Source organism: Augochlora pura, chromosome 8 (genome assembly GCF_028453695.1).
Source record: "Augochlora pura isolate Apur16 chromosome 8, APUR_v2.2.1, whole genome shotgun sequence".
In the NCBI taxonomy this organism is placed as follows: Eukaryota; Metazoa; Arthropoda; class Insecta; order Hymenoptera; family Halictidae; genus Augochlora; species Augochlora pura.
In genome coordinates, this window is record NC_135779.1 from 920,638 (window position 1) to 933,953 (window position 13,316).

Below are 13,316 nucleotides of genomic sequence, written 5' to 3' on the forward strand. Positions count from 1 at the left end.
ATATGCTAAGATAAGAGGAAATCCCGATCGGTTTTGTCTAATATTCATTGATCTCGCGGGACTTTAATCAATCGGAATCCAGGCAATTTTTGTACGAAATTCTCGGAATTAATTCTATTGCGGATCTAGTATTAGTAATTCAATTCCGAGTGTATGATTTCAGAATTAAATTGAGTCAAATTCGACACGGCGGTAACCACGGTAGCTTTAGGAAGCCCTGGCAAAATCGGATTAACGATTGAAGCAAGGGATGATATTCGCAATTAACCTACCTTTCTACAATTCTACAGTATCACAGTCGTATTCCAAATCGTCTAAAATGGCGACTAATAAATCCCAACGTTATCCAGATAATTATCGTTTGACAATTTTTACTCCATCGTTTATATATTGATAAGGGTAGTAGAATTTGATTTCGATTTGACACACTCGAGTAACATCTATATTTAGTCGATCGCGTTCCAATTTTTCCCAAGTAGCCTGACGCGATATTGTAGGGCAAAGGGTTAATATCAGAAACGAAGCAATAGAAGGGGTTAATTACCGCAGTCTCCGGTGAAAAATAGTGCCGGTAATGGTTCCCGGAATCAATTGAAGGAAAAATCGAGGCCGGTGCAAGACCAGTTCGGAGAAGTGCCGGCAAAGTCGAGTCAGCGATCAAAGCCTCGCGAGAGGGGGTTGGTTGACTTTCACGATTCGTTTTCCCGCCGGTGGCCGTCGTAAAACTGTTTTCAGGATCTCCTTGGGTTGCTCCGGGTCGGCGCAGCCAGCACCCCCTCTCTCTCTCTCTCTCTCTCTCTCTCCGATCCCCTCGAATCCCTTGAAATCCCCTTGGATCCCCTCGACGCCCCCTCGGAGGCCGCCCGACGGAAAATGACCGCGTTATAAACTCTCGCACGTACCACGTTCGCTTGCAGCTGGAGCTGATCACGGAATTGCTGGGCACGCCGAGCCCCGAGGACATGAGGTACGCGTGCGAGGGTGCGAGATCCCACATGCTGAGGCGTGCACCGAAGCCGCCCTCGCTGACGGCCCTCTACACCCTCAGCAGCCAGGCGACGCACGAGGCCGTCCATTTGCTCTGCCAGATGCTAGTCTTCGATCCCGTAAGTTTCTACACGCCGACACACACAAGCCGTTTCCACGGCCTTCTACAATCCGCGGTGCCGACGACCGCGGGGTGCCAGCCCGACGCACACCCCCCGCGAGTCCCCTCGCGGGTCTCGGCTCGCCGGGGTCGACGGGCAACAAGATTTCGAGCGTCTCTTGAATTCTGCACCGAGGAGACCTTTCGCGAGCGGAACGCCTTATATCGGCCTCTCGCTCGCTCTTCCCACCCCCTTTCTTCGCGCATGCCACCCTACTTTCTAAGAATTTCAACATCATTTTATTTCCTTTTATTCGCGTGTTGTTTCCGTGCTTCTTCATTTTCTCCCAATTATTTGCCATTTCACGTCTTCTCCATTTTTACAGATTTATTGTTGCGTCGGTTTTTTTTCCACAGCGAAAATGATATTTTATAAGTCGCCTAGAGACAGTGTCGCATCCAGGTAAAAATATTCCATGGAAACCCGAGGAAGGTTTCGTGTTTTAAAACCGGCGGGCGCGCACCTTTCGCTCGATAAAACGGTGCGGAAAAATCGTAGATCACTTTTCGGTAGAGGTCGTTGCGAAGGGGAAGCTACGACCTTCAAATTCGTGGGAAATTCAATCGCGAATGAAATTTGCCGACGTTTTTAGAGATATTTCAATTTTACGGTATTTTCGGGGGAAAATTCTCGTCCGACGAACTTGAACGAAAACGAACGATAGGATGTCGAAGCGGGGGTTTATTTCTACGTGAAAGTTTTCGATGTTAATGGTCCAGGTGAATCGTTAATTAATAGATATAGTAGCAGCGAATGGACGAACAAGTTTGACGGAAGAAAAATATGTATCGTCGACGGGTAGCTTCGATATGCCGGGAGTTTCGAAAATCCTTGGTGGCTCGGACGCGATCGAATCCTCGACCCAGGTGACCTACAGAGCGTCCGCGTCCCGTTGAATTTATTAATCGATAATTCATCGGCCGGACGAAGGGAGCAATCGCGCGGTGCCGGCCGTTAATCCAAATCCGTCGGATCGATCGCGTGAGAGGAGGACGAGGAGAGCGTCCCCGTCGAATTTATACGTCCCGGTCCCGGCAAGAGCTCGCGCGCTTTTTCTCCCCCCGTGCCCCCCCCCCCGCACGTTACCGTCGCGCGGCAGCCCCCTTCGGCTGGCAGGGAGTAACACGGTTAACTAGCCTCATAAATAGCGAGGACCCCGGGTCGGGTCCTCTCTCGGGCCGCGCGGAGCCGCCGCGCCGCGCCGTTTTCGACCGGGCTCTATCGATCGTTCGTTGACCCCGTTCCATGAACTTCCCGCAGGACAAGAGGATCACCGTGGTGGACGCCCTGGCGCATCCTTACCTGGACGAAGGAAGGCTCAGATATCACTCGTGCATGTGCACGTGCTGTTACACGACCAGCGGCGGCATGAGACAGTACACCGGCGACTTCGAGCCGGACTCGTCTCACCTGTTCAACGATCACTGGGAACGGAGACTCACCACCGTGCAGCAGGTGAAAGGTGAGCGACCCCTTCGATCACGGCTACGCAGTAGTGGCATAACTATTTGCAACACGATCTCTTTGGTCTCGCTAGCGCGCCGACCTCGAACGTTTCGCAAAATTTGTGCTCTTTGATCGAATTCCAGTTGGCAAGTCGGTTGAACGACGTTTATTGATTTTAGATCGAGGTAGGCACACGCGCGATAGATACAACAACCATTTTAGTAAAGAATAAAAATCATTATTATTATATGCGAAGAGAATGTTTCCGCGAAGAGATTCCCGGTTCTTTTTATAAAATTTGCTGGAAACCCCCAAAAAGCATCGGTAACGCTTGGAATTCCGTCTTTTTTAAAAGGAAATGAACGCAAAAGATATTTCGATCTCGTTCCGCGAAGCTTGCACAGCACGAAAATACGTATCTTTTCGAAAACAATTCGCGGTCGACCCGAAATTCCGCGAAGTTCGCCTTGCTTTCCGATGCGCGAGACGTTTCGCTCACCAACAATAAGATTCTACGACGAAGATAGTTGCCGGGGCGAGAATAGAAAATTAATTAGCCGCAAGAATAGGGAAAAGGTAGAAAAGAAACGTTGGTAGTGAGTCAGAGGCTTATTATTAATAGCGCCGCGTCCCGGACACACGTGGCCCGTCGCGGGCCGCGCCGAGAACAATGATGCGATAGACTCTCTCGCGTGTGCTTGGAACGGCTCTCGGGCCGCGATAACCCATAATTTATCACCTGACCAGGGGACCGTGAAGTTAACGTATGCCTTTTTCCCTCGTAATCGCCTCGAAACTGGGTAACTAATATCGCGGTTAAAAATTGCGGCAACCGAGCGCGCGCGCGCGCGCACGTCGTTCCTAGGGGGTTGCTAAGGCCGGATCGAACGGTTTCCACGTGAAAAAAATAGGTTTGGACCTCGGAGAATTATGCCGGGGCGTTCCGGAAAATATCGCCGACTTCGGAACCGTAATGCACCGGCGCCGATAATATTTTCAACGAATTATTTATAACCAGAGTTCGCGAAGCTTGTATCGCGCGCTGTACAGAGATCAAGACTTTATACATTTATCGGATCGATGTAATACCAGGAGCGAAACTATCGCTTGGAAAGAGAGTAATTAGGCTATGAATCTGTAGCGTTCACGAAGAGGGTGAATAAGTCTAAAGCGATAGGTTACGAGAATTAAGTCATTTTTCCCTGAAATCCTCTTTGTGCAAAAAGATTCGCAGTCTGGTAGATAAATGCGTGGACCAGTAATTGGTATAGAAAATATTTAATAATTCAATGGAATTGTCGCATGCTAATGATGTTTCTCTGAAATCTGTCGCAGCCGGTCAAAGCGAGGCCCCCAGCGAACGGGTTGCCGCGATCGGGAGAGCTTCGCTTCGATCGGCTGCGACGATTTGGAGTCGCGCTGCCGGTGCAGCCAGTTTCTCACCCTAAAATCGACGGTTGTCTGTTTCAGAGGAAATGCATAAATTTATAGCGGAGCAGCTGAACACATCGCGCGTGCCGCTCTGCATAAATCCGCAGTCCGCGGCGTTCAAGAGCTTCGCAAGGTAAGCCGTAGGTGGCGGATCGTTCGGGTTTCGAAAAAAGCGATCGATCAATGAAATCTAGAGCCCGTAGCCGAAATGACAATGTCACGGGATAGAGACTCGGAGAGAGAGAGAGGGAGAGAGAGAGAGAGAGAGAGTGAGAGAGGGGAGAGACGGTTCGAGACATCGGTCTAGAGGAAGAACATTCTGCGAATGCGAACGATCGTCGTCGCAATAGAATCTCTGTCACGGGGAGAACCGGGTCCGAAGCCTCTCTTCGCGGATTTTTCAACCCCTTCCCTCTCCGTCCGCCTCCTGCTCCTCCTTCCAGCAACTAGCACCCTCGTCGTCGTCATCGACATTTTTTTATCGATCGCGCGATTCGATTCCTCACGCGCGCGCGCGCGAGAGCGAATATTCCGGCGCGGATATCGGAGGCGATCGTGTTTCCGAACGTTTTTTGGCGGCAGCTGAGGTGTTCCCTCGATCTCAACGATGGGGGTAGCCGATAGAGCCAAAATGGGTGAGCAGTTCAGAAATCTTAATCGAAATTAGTTTCGAGGTCAAAATTACCGAAATTACGAATACCCTCTTATCGAGAAAGATTGAGTTTTAATAAATTCAGTCTTATATTTAGTGCACGTTAGGTTTAGCGTTAATAAATCTAAAAGTGCATTATTTCTGTGGATAAAATAACCGAGAGAAGGACATGAATATTTATGTAACCGATGTGACCTGCAACTAATGCGGAGAATTTTTAATTCTCATAAGAAACCGCTGTGACGAGGATTTTCTTAACCCAATTAAAGAGAATGTCAAGACGCTTGTCTTTTAACACGTTTTGTAGACTGTACCTTGAAAGATTTTTGGCAACAGAAAATTTCCCGCCTCTGATTTTAATAAAAGGGTAGAATATCGAAGAGCGGGTTTGAAAAAATTCCAATCGCCGGAGTTGTATTCGTCTAGCCAACATTCCAGGTTAAACAAGAGGGAATCGCGACGGCTCACCCATTAATCAGGCCTCTCTCTCGCCCCCTTAACTCGATAATGACTGGAGCCCGTCAATTTTTCTGAAAATTGATTGGCCGACGGTACAACGGCGATCGCATTTATTAAAGCCGAAAAACCAATCGCCGCGGGTTTTGATTGACACCGTATATAGGGTTGCCGCACGCGAGGGGCACCCCTCTTACGGCCGCGCGTGCACACGTAATCTCGAGCCTCGATATCGGTGGAGCCTCCATAGCCGCCACGGAATATTCGCGATGCTCAGCGGGAGCGGCCGCAAAACCCGCAGGAGAAAACAGAAAGAAAGAAAGGAAAAAAGCACATTTCGTCGCGCTTTGTAAATGGCAAAGAGGGAGCGAAAGGGTTCGCGGTTGGGGAGTGCTCGCCCTTTTCTCTCTATCTCTTTCTCTGCTCTTCTCTCTCTCTCTTTCTCTCTCCCCCCCCCCTCTCTCTCTCTTTTCTCTTTTCTCTGGTGACAGAGATAGGAGCCGTAAGGACGAGCCGGATTGAAAAGACGGCACAAATGAAATCGGAAATGGGCAGAGACGCGAGGGAACGAGGACAGTAAAAGAGAGAGAGGGAAGAGAGATAGGGGGAGACAGAGAAAGAGAGAGAGAGAGAGAGAGAGAGTGAGTGAAGTGGTCGAGCGTGTCGCGGACGGAAATTAAAAACCGCGGAGGAAACAGTACGCCGCGCCGCGGCGCGGCGGAGAGGGGAGGGAAGGATCGACCAGGGGAGAGTCGAGGGCCGGAACGATCGAAACCAGACAGGAGAAACGATCCTTTTGTCCCGAACGACCCTAACCGGGATCATCATCCTTGCCGTTTCTCGGCTGCGGCCTCCTCCTCCTCCTCCTCCTCCTCCCCCCGGACGCTTCCGTGGGAAAAACGATTATGAATGGAACCGCGGTATCCGGCTCTCGCGTTCCCCCGCGCGCGCGCGTGCAACCGTGTGCCTCGGGATCGATCCATCGATCGGCGCGAGGTTCTCACACCCTTCTCTCCCGATCGAGCGACGACGAGATGGTGGACTTTCTCGCACGAATCCGCAGAGAGCCGGAGAACTTGTCGCGCGCGACACGCGCAATCAAGTCGACCGTTTCGAATCGGTGAGCGACGGTCGAGGAGAAGAATCGTCTTCTTGGAAATTCTTGAAAAATCGTTTGCCGGAGATAGACGCGCCGGGGTTGGCTCTGCCAAAAGATTGTTCGAGACGCGCGTGTTTTTTTTTTTTTTTTTTAAAGAAATATGGTTCGCCGCGACCGTGCTATAAAAGTTGCACGACCGCCTCGGTCGACACGGACACGTTTTTGTTCACGATTTCATATTTTTAGCGAGCGCAAGACCGCTCCAACTATGGACCCGTAGATGTCGCTTTTCTCCACGGTTTCCACTGCCAATGGCCAAAAGCCCACCATCTCCAATCAAAACCGAAGAAAGTACCACGCTCTCCCTCCGCAAGGTCGCCTGATTTTCCTAGCGTTTTTCGTCCCGATGGACCAACTAACGAGAACGATTTTCCTCTCAAACTGCCACGCGCGACGTTACGGAGGGAACGCCGTGAAGCCCACGAACTCTCGTAGCAAGAGAAAGAGAGAGAGAGCGAGAGAGAGAGAGAAAGAGAACGAGAGAGAGAGAGGGAGAGAGAGAGAGAGTGAGAGGAAGGCATGAATGTCGAGACGAACCCTCGACAGAGGATCGTAGAGGGAACATTTGGCGACGGTTCGATCCCCCGAGCCCCGAAAACAAGTTCGTGAGAAAAAAAGGTTTAAATAAGATTGCGTGTGAAGTAGTACGGAAAAAAGAGAAAGGCTATCACCATAATTATTTTGATGACTGATTATTGATAGATATGTAACATAATGTCTCGTGTTGGTTATTGCCGTCAAGTTAGAGCAAGCCGATCGCCGACCCAGCGCCCTACGCCGCGTATACGTACACGTTACCACTACTACCAGTACCGAATCAGCTATCTACTACCACTGTCAGCTACTATCGACTACTACCGCTATCGTCTACCACTACTACTACTACTACTACTACCACTACCGCTACTACTACCAATCGTGTTACGTCTCCTCCTGAACGAACCGAACGAACCGAGAGTCAGCTCTAGTTCCGGACGCGACCTCGCTCGCAGAGGTACTTGAACAAACCATTTTAAGAAATTCTCAAACAAATAACAACAACTTAGTTAACAAACCAGAGAACAGAAAAGTAAACTAAACAAAAAGATATATATATAATAACAGCAGCAGCCGCCTTCTTCTTTACGTTTTGTATTCGATAATGTCTACGCTTTTACTTTCTCGTTTGAGTTTCTTCGTCCTGATTTTTCTCGTTTCCCACGATTCTCTTTTCTTTTCCGTCCACCTCTTAACGGGTTCACTTTTTCGTTTGTCCGTTTGTTTGTTTGTTTGTTCGTTTATTTATTCGTTTCACGTCGTATGATCGTCGCTGTGACACACGGCGCACACAGTCCGTGTGCGTTGTGTTGTACCATACCTCTGCTTTCTTGTTGCAGTCTGTTGTTTAAAGGAAGTATAGTATGAGCGCGTCCGTCCACCGCCCCGCCCTCCGGTCTCTCTCGTACAGCCATAATTCGATCCGGGGAAATTCGAGGGAAGGACGCCGGGTGGGTTACGTTTGGAAATATTCGGTATTTTCCGTCGACGCGTAGAAGCGGGCCGCGAGGTTCGCGCGCGCGCTCTTCCGCGCCTACGTGTTCCGCGCGACCAGAATACGATTTGCCAGCCGAGTGTGTACACTGTCGGCCGAAACTTTCGAATCACCGGCTTCGCCGAATAACTACGTCAGCTTTAACGATCAAACATTTCACGGGAACTTTCCCGGCGAGATGCGCTCGCCGAATTGATTGCTGCGTTTCCGAGGAAATTCGGGAGGACCGGCGGTGCACGGAATGCGCTCGCGAGGCCCACTCGGACGTTTCTTCGGGAGAATTTTTGCTCCGAGAGAGACACGCGAGAGTCGCCGCGTGTTGCGCGCGTTCGATCGCTCGTGGTACACGCGTTACCGGACGCGCGCGCGCGCGCCAGCTTTCCCGCCGGAAACGGAACCGCAACCGTCGCCGGATAATCGGGTTTCTCGACCGGATCGATCCTCGAAGGTCTGCCAGACGCCATCCAATCTCCGCATCCTGCTTCGCGCGATTCCTCACGCCGTCTTCCGTCGAGCTCTCGTCCGTTAAACCATGCGATCCGATCAATGCGCGTTCAAAGTAAAAATTCATATATATCGTTGTCTCCGTTTACAGCCTTTTCGACTATTTCAAGTTCAAAAGAGTACAACCGAGGAGTAGAAGTTAAAAGAGTACAAGTTAAGCCGTAGCTTCGACTCTTTTTTAGAAAAGGTGAGAAGGCGAGGCCTTAAAGTTCTAGGCAAATACAATCGTTTCCAGTGGACTTTCCAATTAGCTTCCCTGCAATTCCTTTTCGCAGCAAAATCTACCGCACGGGAAAATACGAAAAGTGTCTCGTTCGTAAAAGACGGTCGATCAGGCGTCACGGAATCGGTAGAACGGGAACCGCTTTCGAAACGGTAGCTACCATCGTTTGCAAGACGAGCGTGGCGGCTAATTAGCGCCGGTTTGGCGCTGCAAGTGATTAACGGAGTCTTTAGCCTGGTAATAAGTAATAACGCGCGCCGCGCGGCTCGTTTAAACGCGGCGACCACGAGACCTCGCGGTGTTCCTCGGGCAATCGACGGGCCCGGGGATTGCGATCGACCGTCCTTCTTCGAGGATCGGTTCAATCCGGATAGCGTGGACCTTCGAGGATGCCCGCAGTCCTGACCCTTTCGCGTTAAATGTCTCCCTGCGGAGAGCGAGCGAACGTTGGCGCGCGTGTGCGTGGCTCACGAGAGTCTCTCTCTGTAAAGTGGTCATGTAAATAATGCTGGAAGAACGCCCGAGCAGAGCACTTTGGTCGTCACGACGAGTGTACGATGGCCTGATCAACCATGCAGCCTTCAGCTGACGGGGGGACGGGAATCGGATCTGCAACCGCGCCGCGACGATTCGCCGATGCGATCGATAGCCGAAAGCACGCACCTGCTCTCTTTCGGGGCTATAGATCCCACGATCCCTAGGAAATGATTCCTCCAAGATTACGATAGAACCTCGCTGATTGTCGCGTACTCGCTAACGAGCCTGTTTCATTTAATTTTTATTAAATACGCGAGCAAAACCCCGCTTCTCCTTCGTTCTGAATTTTTTGATATTCGATGCAAAAAATGATGGGGTTAGCAATAACTCGTCCCGTTTTAATAGAAGTGAAAAATTAAGGAAAAGACAAGTTAAAAATGGAATTGTCGGTCAACCGGCGACGTCTACCGCGCTTCTGGACCCCGTCCATCCACCGAAACGATCTCCGCCGCGATTGGACCTTCCGGCTGACACAATAACCCGCGATCATTCCGCGGAAAAGAACCGTAATCCGTCAACGCCCCACCCCTTCGGTTTTTCGACGAGAATTTTCCACCGGATCGTCCGGGGATCGAGGAGATTGCGAGCCGCAAGGACCGCGTGGTTTTTCCGCCGCGGAATCGGGACACGTTCGATCGCCCGTTTCTATCGGATTCTTCATTTCCCCGCCCCTCCCCTGAAAGACCTTTCAGATTATTTTTCATTTTTGTTCGTACGCCACCATCTGTCTGATTTTATCACTGTCCAAGGTTTTTCGTTGGTCCCGCGGAGGTTGTACGGTACAATGGTAGACGATATTACCTCCGGCGGCTTGCGAGAGTAGACCGTCGCTGTCGTTCTCGCGCCTCCGCGGCACCCCCCGGGGCTTTTCGGTGGGAGTTTCACGATCGTCGGATTTGCTTTGCCGAGCGCGCGCAACCGCGGCCGGGAAAATCTTCGGTGACCCGGAAATTGGGCTGCGAAGCCCCCCGCGCGCACCACCGACGCTCCTCGCAGCCGCGCCGGAAAAAGTTTGCTCGTTTGCGGAGGGCCGCGACGCGACTACGAGATCCGATAAGAGCCGGTCTGTTATTGGCTCCTCTCCTTGGCCGGCTCCGTCGGGCGACCGCCACCCAGATGTCTCGGGAACGACGCGCAACCCCGTCGAAAACGATGCATAAAACGATTCTCACTCAAACTCCTGGGTGAAAAGCAAAATTTCGAGTCGCGCGTTTTGCGTTTGTGAAATGAGAAGCCGTTGCTCCGAGTCACCAGAATAAACTGAGAACCGCTGACCTCCGACGCAGACCTTGAACTTGCATCGCCGAAAACGTGACTCGCATAGTTTTGCATCGAGACGCCGAAACCGCGGCGAGTTTTGTCCGGGAGGATCCCGCGTCGGGCCCTCGGTTCCCAGAATTAGCTCGCAACCCCTTCGCGACGCCGCCACCCCTTATTTCCAAAATATTGCGACCTCGAGACGTCCAGCCCCCCCTTTGATCCCCTTTGATCTTCCATATTTATCTTCTATTTCTTCCTCGTCCGGGGCCAGGGATCCGCGGAAGGTGCGCGGGCGCGGAGGAATTCCCGCGCGCGTTTAAATTAACCGAGGGGGCCAACGACTCGGCGCCTTTTGTCTCGGGCGCGGCGGTTTTTGTCAAAGTACCGAAATAATGTCGAGGGTCTGGAGGCGGTGAGTGGGCGGGGCCAGCTCGTCGGAGCCGCGAGGGAGTGGGGCGTCGCGTTATTTTTCTCGACCGGTTCCGCGCTATTTCCAACGAGGCGCGATTTTTCTCGCGAACTTGACGGAGAAAATATCTCGCGAAAGGGGTGCGGGTCGGGGAGAGTAGGAGAGAGCGGAGGCGGGACGGCGAGGAGAACCGAAAGAGAGACGCGAAGAACGAGCGGCATACGAACGGGGGATGCACCGCGGTCGGCTGTCACCGACGCTGACAGCTGCATGGCAAATCAGACGAAGCGTTTTTCATGTTTTTTGTTCAGCTCCAGAGCTGTCGGTCACGACCCCTTCCGACAACGTAGCATTCAAGGAGTCGACGCCCCCGCTCCTCGGGGTCGGATGGGTAGAGAGGAGCGAGTTGCAAACTATACTTCGTTTCTCTCGATCCAACGACCGGAAGGTGTTCGCGCGGCTCTTCGAATCGATCGTCACGAGAACGCAGAGCGTTTCCTCGCTCGAGAATCGAAACGTCCGCGCGACGGTAGACACTTAGCAGCTTGGAACCTAATTCTACGTTTGCCCGTCGAATTCGATCGGTCGCCCTCGAGACCGCTCTGCCCCCTCTCCCCGAGGTATCGCATGGTGCGAGGGAGGGGCCGCGCGGCAATGGGCGTGGCCCAGCGTCGCGGTGGGGCGCGCCGGCTCCTCCCGCCGATCTCGAACGGCCGGTCGACTTCGTCCTTAACGTTAGTTAACAATCGGATACCCGGTAGAGAGCTACCGATCGAGCCACGGCGATCGATCGTTCACCCCATTAGTCTGTCAATCCCGTAGGAATGCTCCAATACCCCGCCTCTTGGCCGAGGCTTCTCCGCCAGCGACATTGACTCTACCTGGTCCCAGTTGGTTGTTTGCTCGTTCATCGGCCAATTGCACGCGTCTCTGCATCCCGTCCGGTTTGCGATCTTCAGTTTTCTTTTTGTTCGTTGTCCCGCCCATCGCAACGCCTACCATCCTCCACAGCCCCGTCTCATTCACGCTCGATTGCAATTCGTCACGGTCGAGACGTGCCGCTGTCAGAGCTGGGTACACTTCGAACTATCGAAAATTAACTAAAATGTAGTCATTGAATTGCTCTTCCTAATTATTTAATTACATAACCATATCTATTTACTCGTCTATAGTTTATTTGCAACGAACTTGGATTTTTCTCTAGATTCGAGAACGTTTCAGAAATTAACGACCGTTCGAAATGTCATTTTACCCAGGTCTGAACAACAGAGCCCCGCCCCTATCCCCGCTCCTGGTTTGTTAGCCGACGGAACTCGAAGTGCCGAGGCAAACGCTTTGCAAAGCTCGTCTACGGAAAGAAAGCCTGTCCGATAGCGAGGAGCACTTTGCACTTTCGTCGTGTACAGTTTCTTTTAGTGTTCGAGCCTCCGAGCCGGTTCGTCGAGCCAACGGATCAACGTCAGGATCTACCCTACGAGGAGTGTTGCCTTGTATCCGCTTGCATCGGGTTTCGATTGGTGGAGGCCCCCGTTGACCTTGGCTCGAAGATCCCGCCCGTGGACCGCAGGACCCAGTAATCCGCGGAGCGACCGAACGGACGTGAGAGTAACTACAGAACGCTCGGAGGAACGATTCGAATGTTTTATCGAGGTATCGAGGTATCGAAAACAAAAAAGAAGTCGAGAAAACAAAAGAAAAAAAATAATAAGAGCGACTTTACTGGGTCCCCCGTGTCCAAAAGACGGCGTCGGAGGCTCGAAAGCATAGCCACACACACACACACACACCTCTGTTCTTCCCGCAAGTCAATCAAAAACTGTGTTTTGTATACGTATAATCATATACCCGAGTCTTTTGACAAATCGTAAAGAATGACAAGAGCGTTTATTAGATAGAACAGAAAAACAAAACAAGCAAAAAAAAAACAAATAAAAAGTATATAACTAAAAAAAAAAAAAAGTATACCAAAGAACAAAATTTCCCCGCAACAAAAAAAAATAATCAGCCTCTAATGATCTCTTCGTACGACTTGCAGCTCCACGGTGGCCCATCCCTCGGAATTGCCACCCTCTCCTCACCAATGGGAATAAAAACCTCGTCCGATATCGCGAACACGGCCGACCCGAGAATATTCGCGTCACGCGAAGATGCGAAGATACGAAACTTAGAGGATTTCCGACAGCCTGAAGAGCGGGAGGGAGAGTGGATGAGGGGGAGAGAGAAACATATATATATATAAAATATATATATACATAAGACAGAGGTGAGGTAGAAAGACTGTAGACAACCAGACAGGGGGTTGAGAAAAAGAGAGAATGGGAGAGAGAAAGAGAGAGTGAGAGGGAAATGTATTGGAAAGAGAAGGGAGCAGGGTATAGAGAAAGAAAGGGTAAAAGGAGATACAGAGAACGAAGGATAGAAGAAGAGGCCGGAAGATGGAGGACGAGGATGACGGGGGACCGGAAGAGGAGCCGAAAGGCGAAGAAGCCGCGGAGAGAGAAGAGCCAAGAGAGACAATAGACTGCCGAGCACTGTAGCCTCAATTTTCGACTAGCCGATA

The 13,316-nt window shown here is 51.3% G+C and overlaps 1 protein-coding gene across 5 annotated transcripts in view; it reads left to right on the forward strand.

The window, feature by feature from the left end:
- Nmo (serine/threonine-protein kinase nemo) overlaps nt 1-13,316 on the forward strand; it is a 170,534-nt gene that overhangs the window by 143,482 nt on the left and 13,736 nt on the right. For 2 of the 5 annotated variants that reach the window (XM_078188342.1, XM_078188344.1), the window contains exons 7-9: nt 918-1,106; nt 2,409-2,610; nt 4,065-4,158. In XM_078188342.1, coding sequence (XP_078044468.1) covers nt 918-1,106; nt 2,409-2,610; nt 4,065-4,158 — 485 coding nt within the window. Of the gene's footprint in view, nt 1-917; nt 1,107-2,408; nt 2,611-4,064; nt 4,159-6,478; nt 6,740-7,034; nt 7,287-12,791; nt 12,969-13,316 lie in introns of those variants that run through there. The other 3 variants (XR_013494676.1, XM_078188340.1, XM_078188343.1) reach the window with 3 other exon arrangements.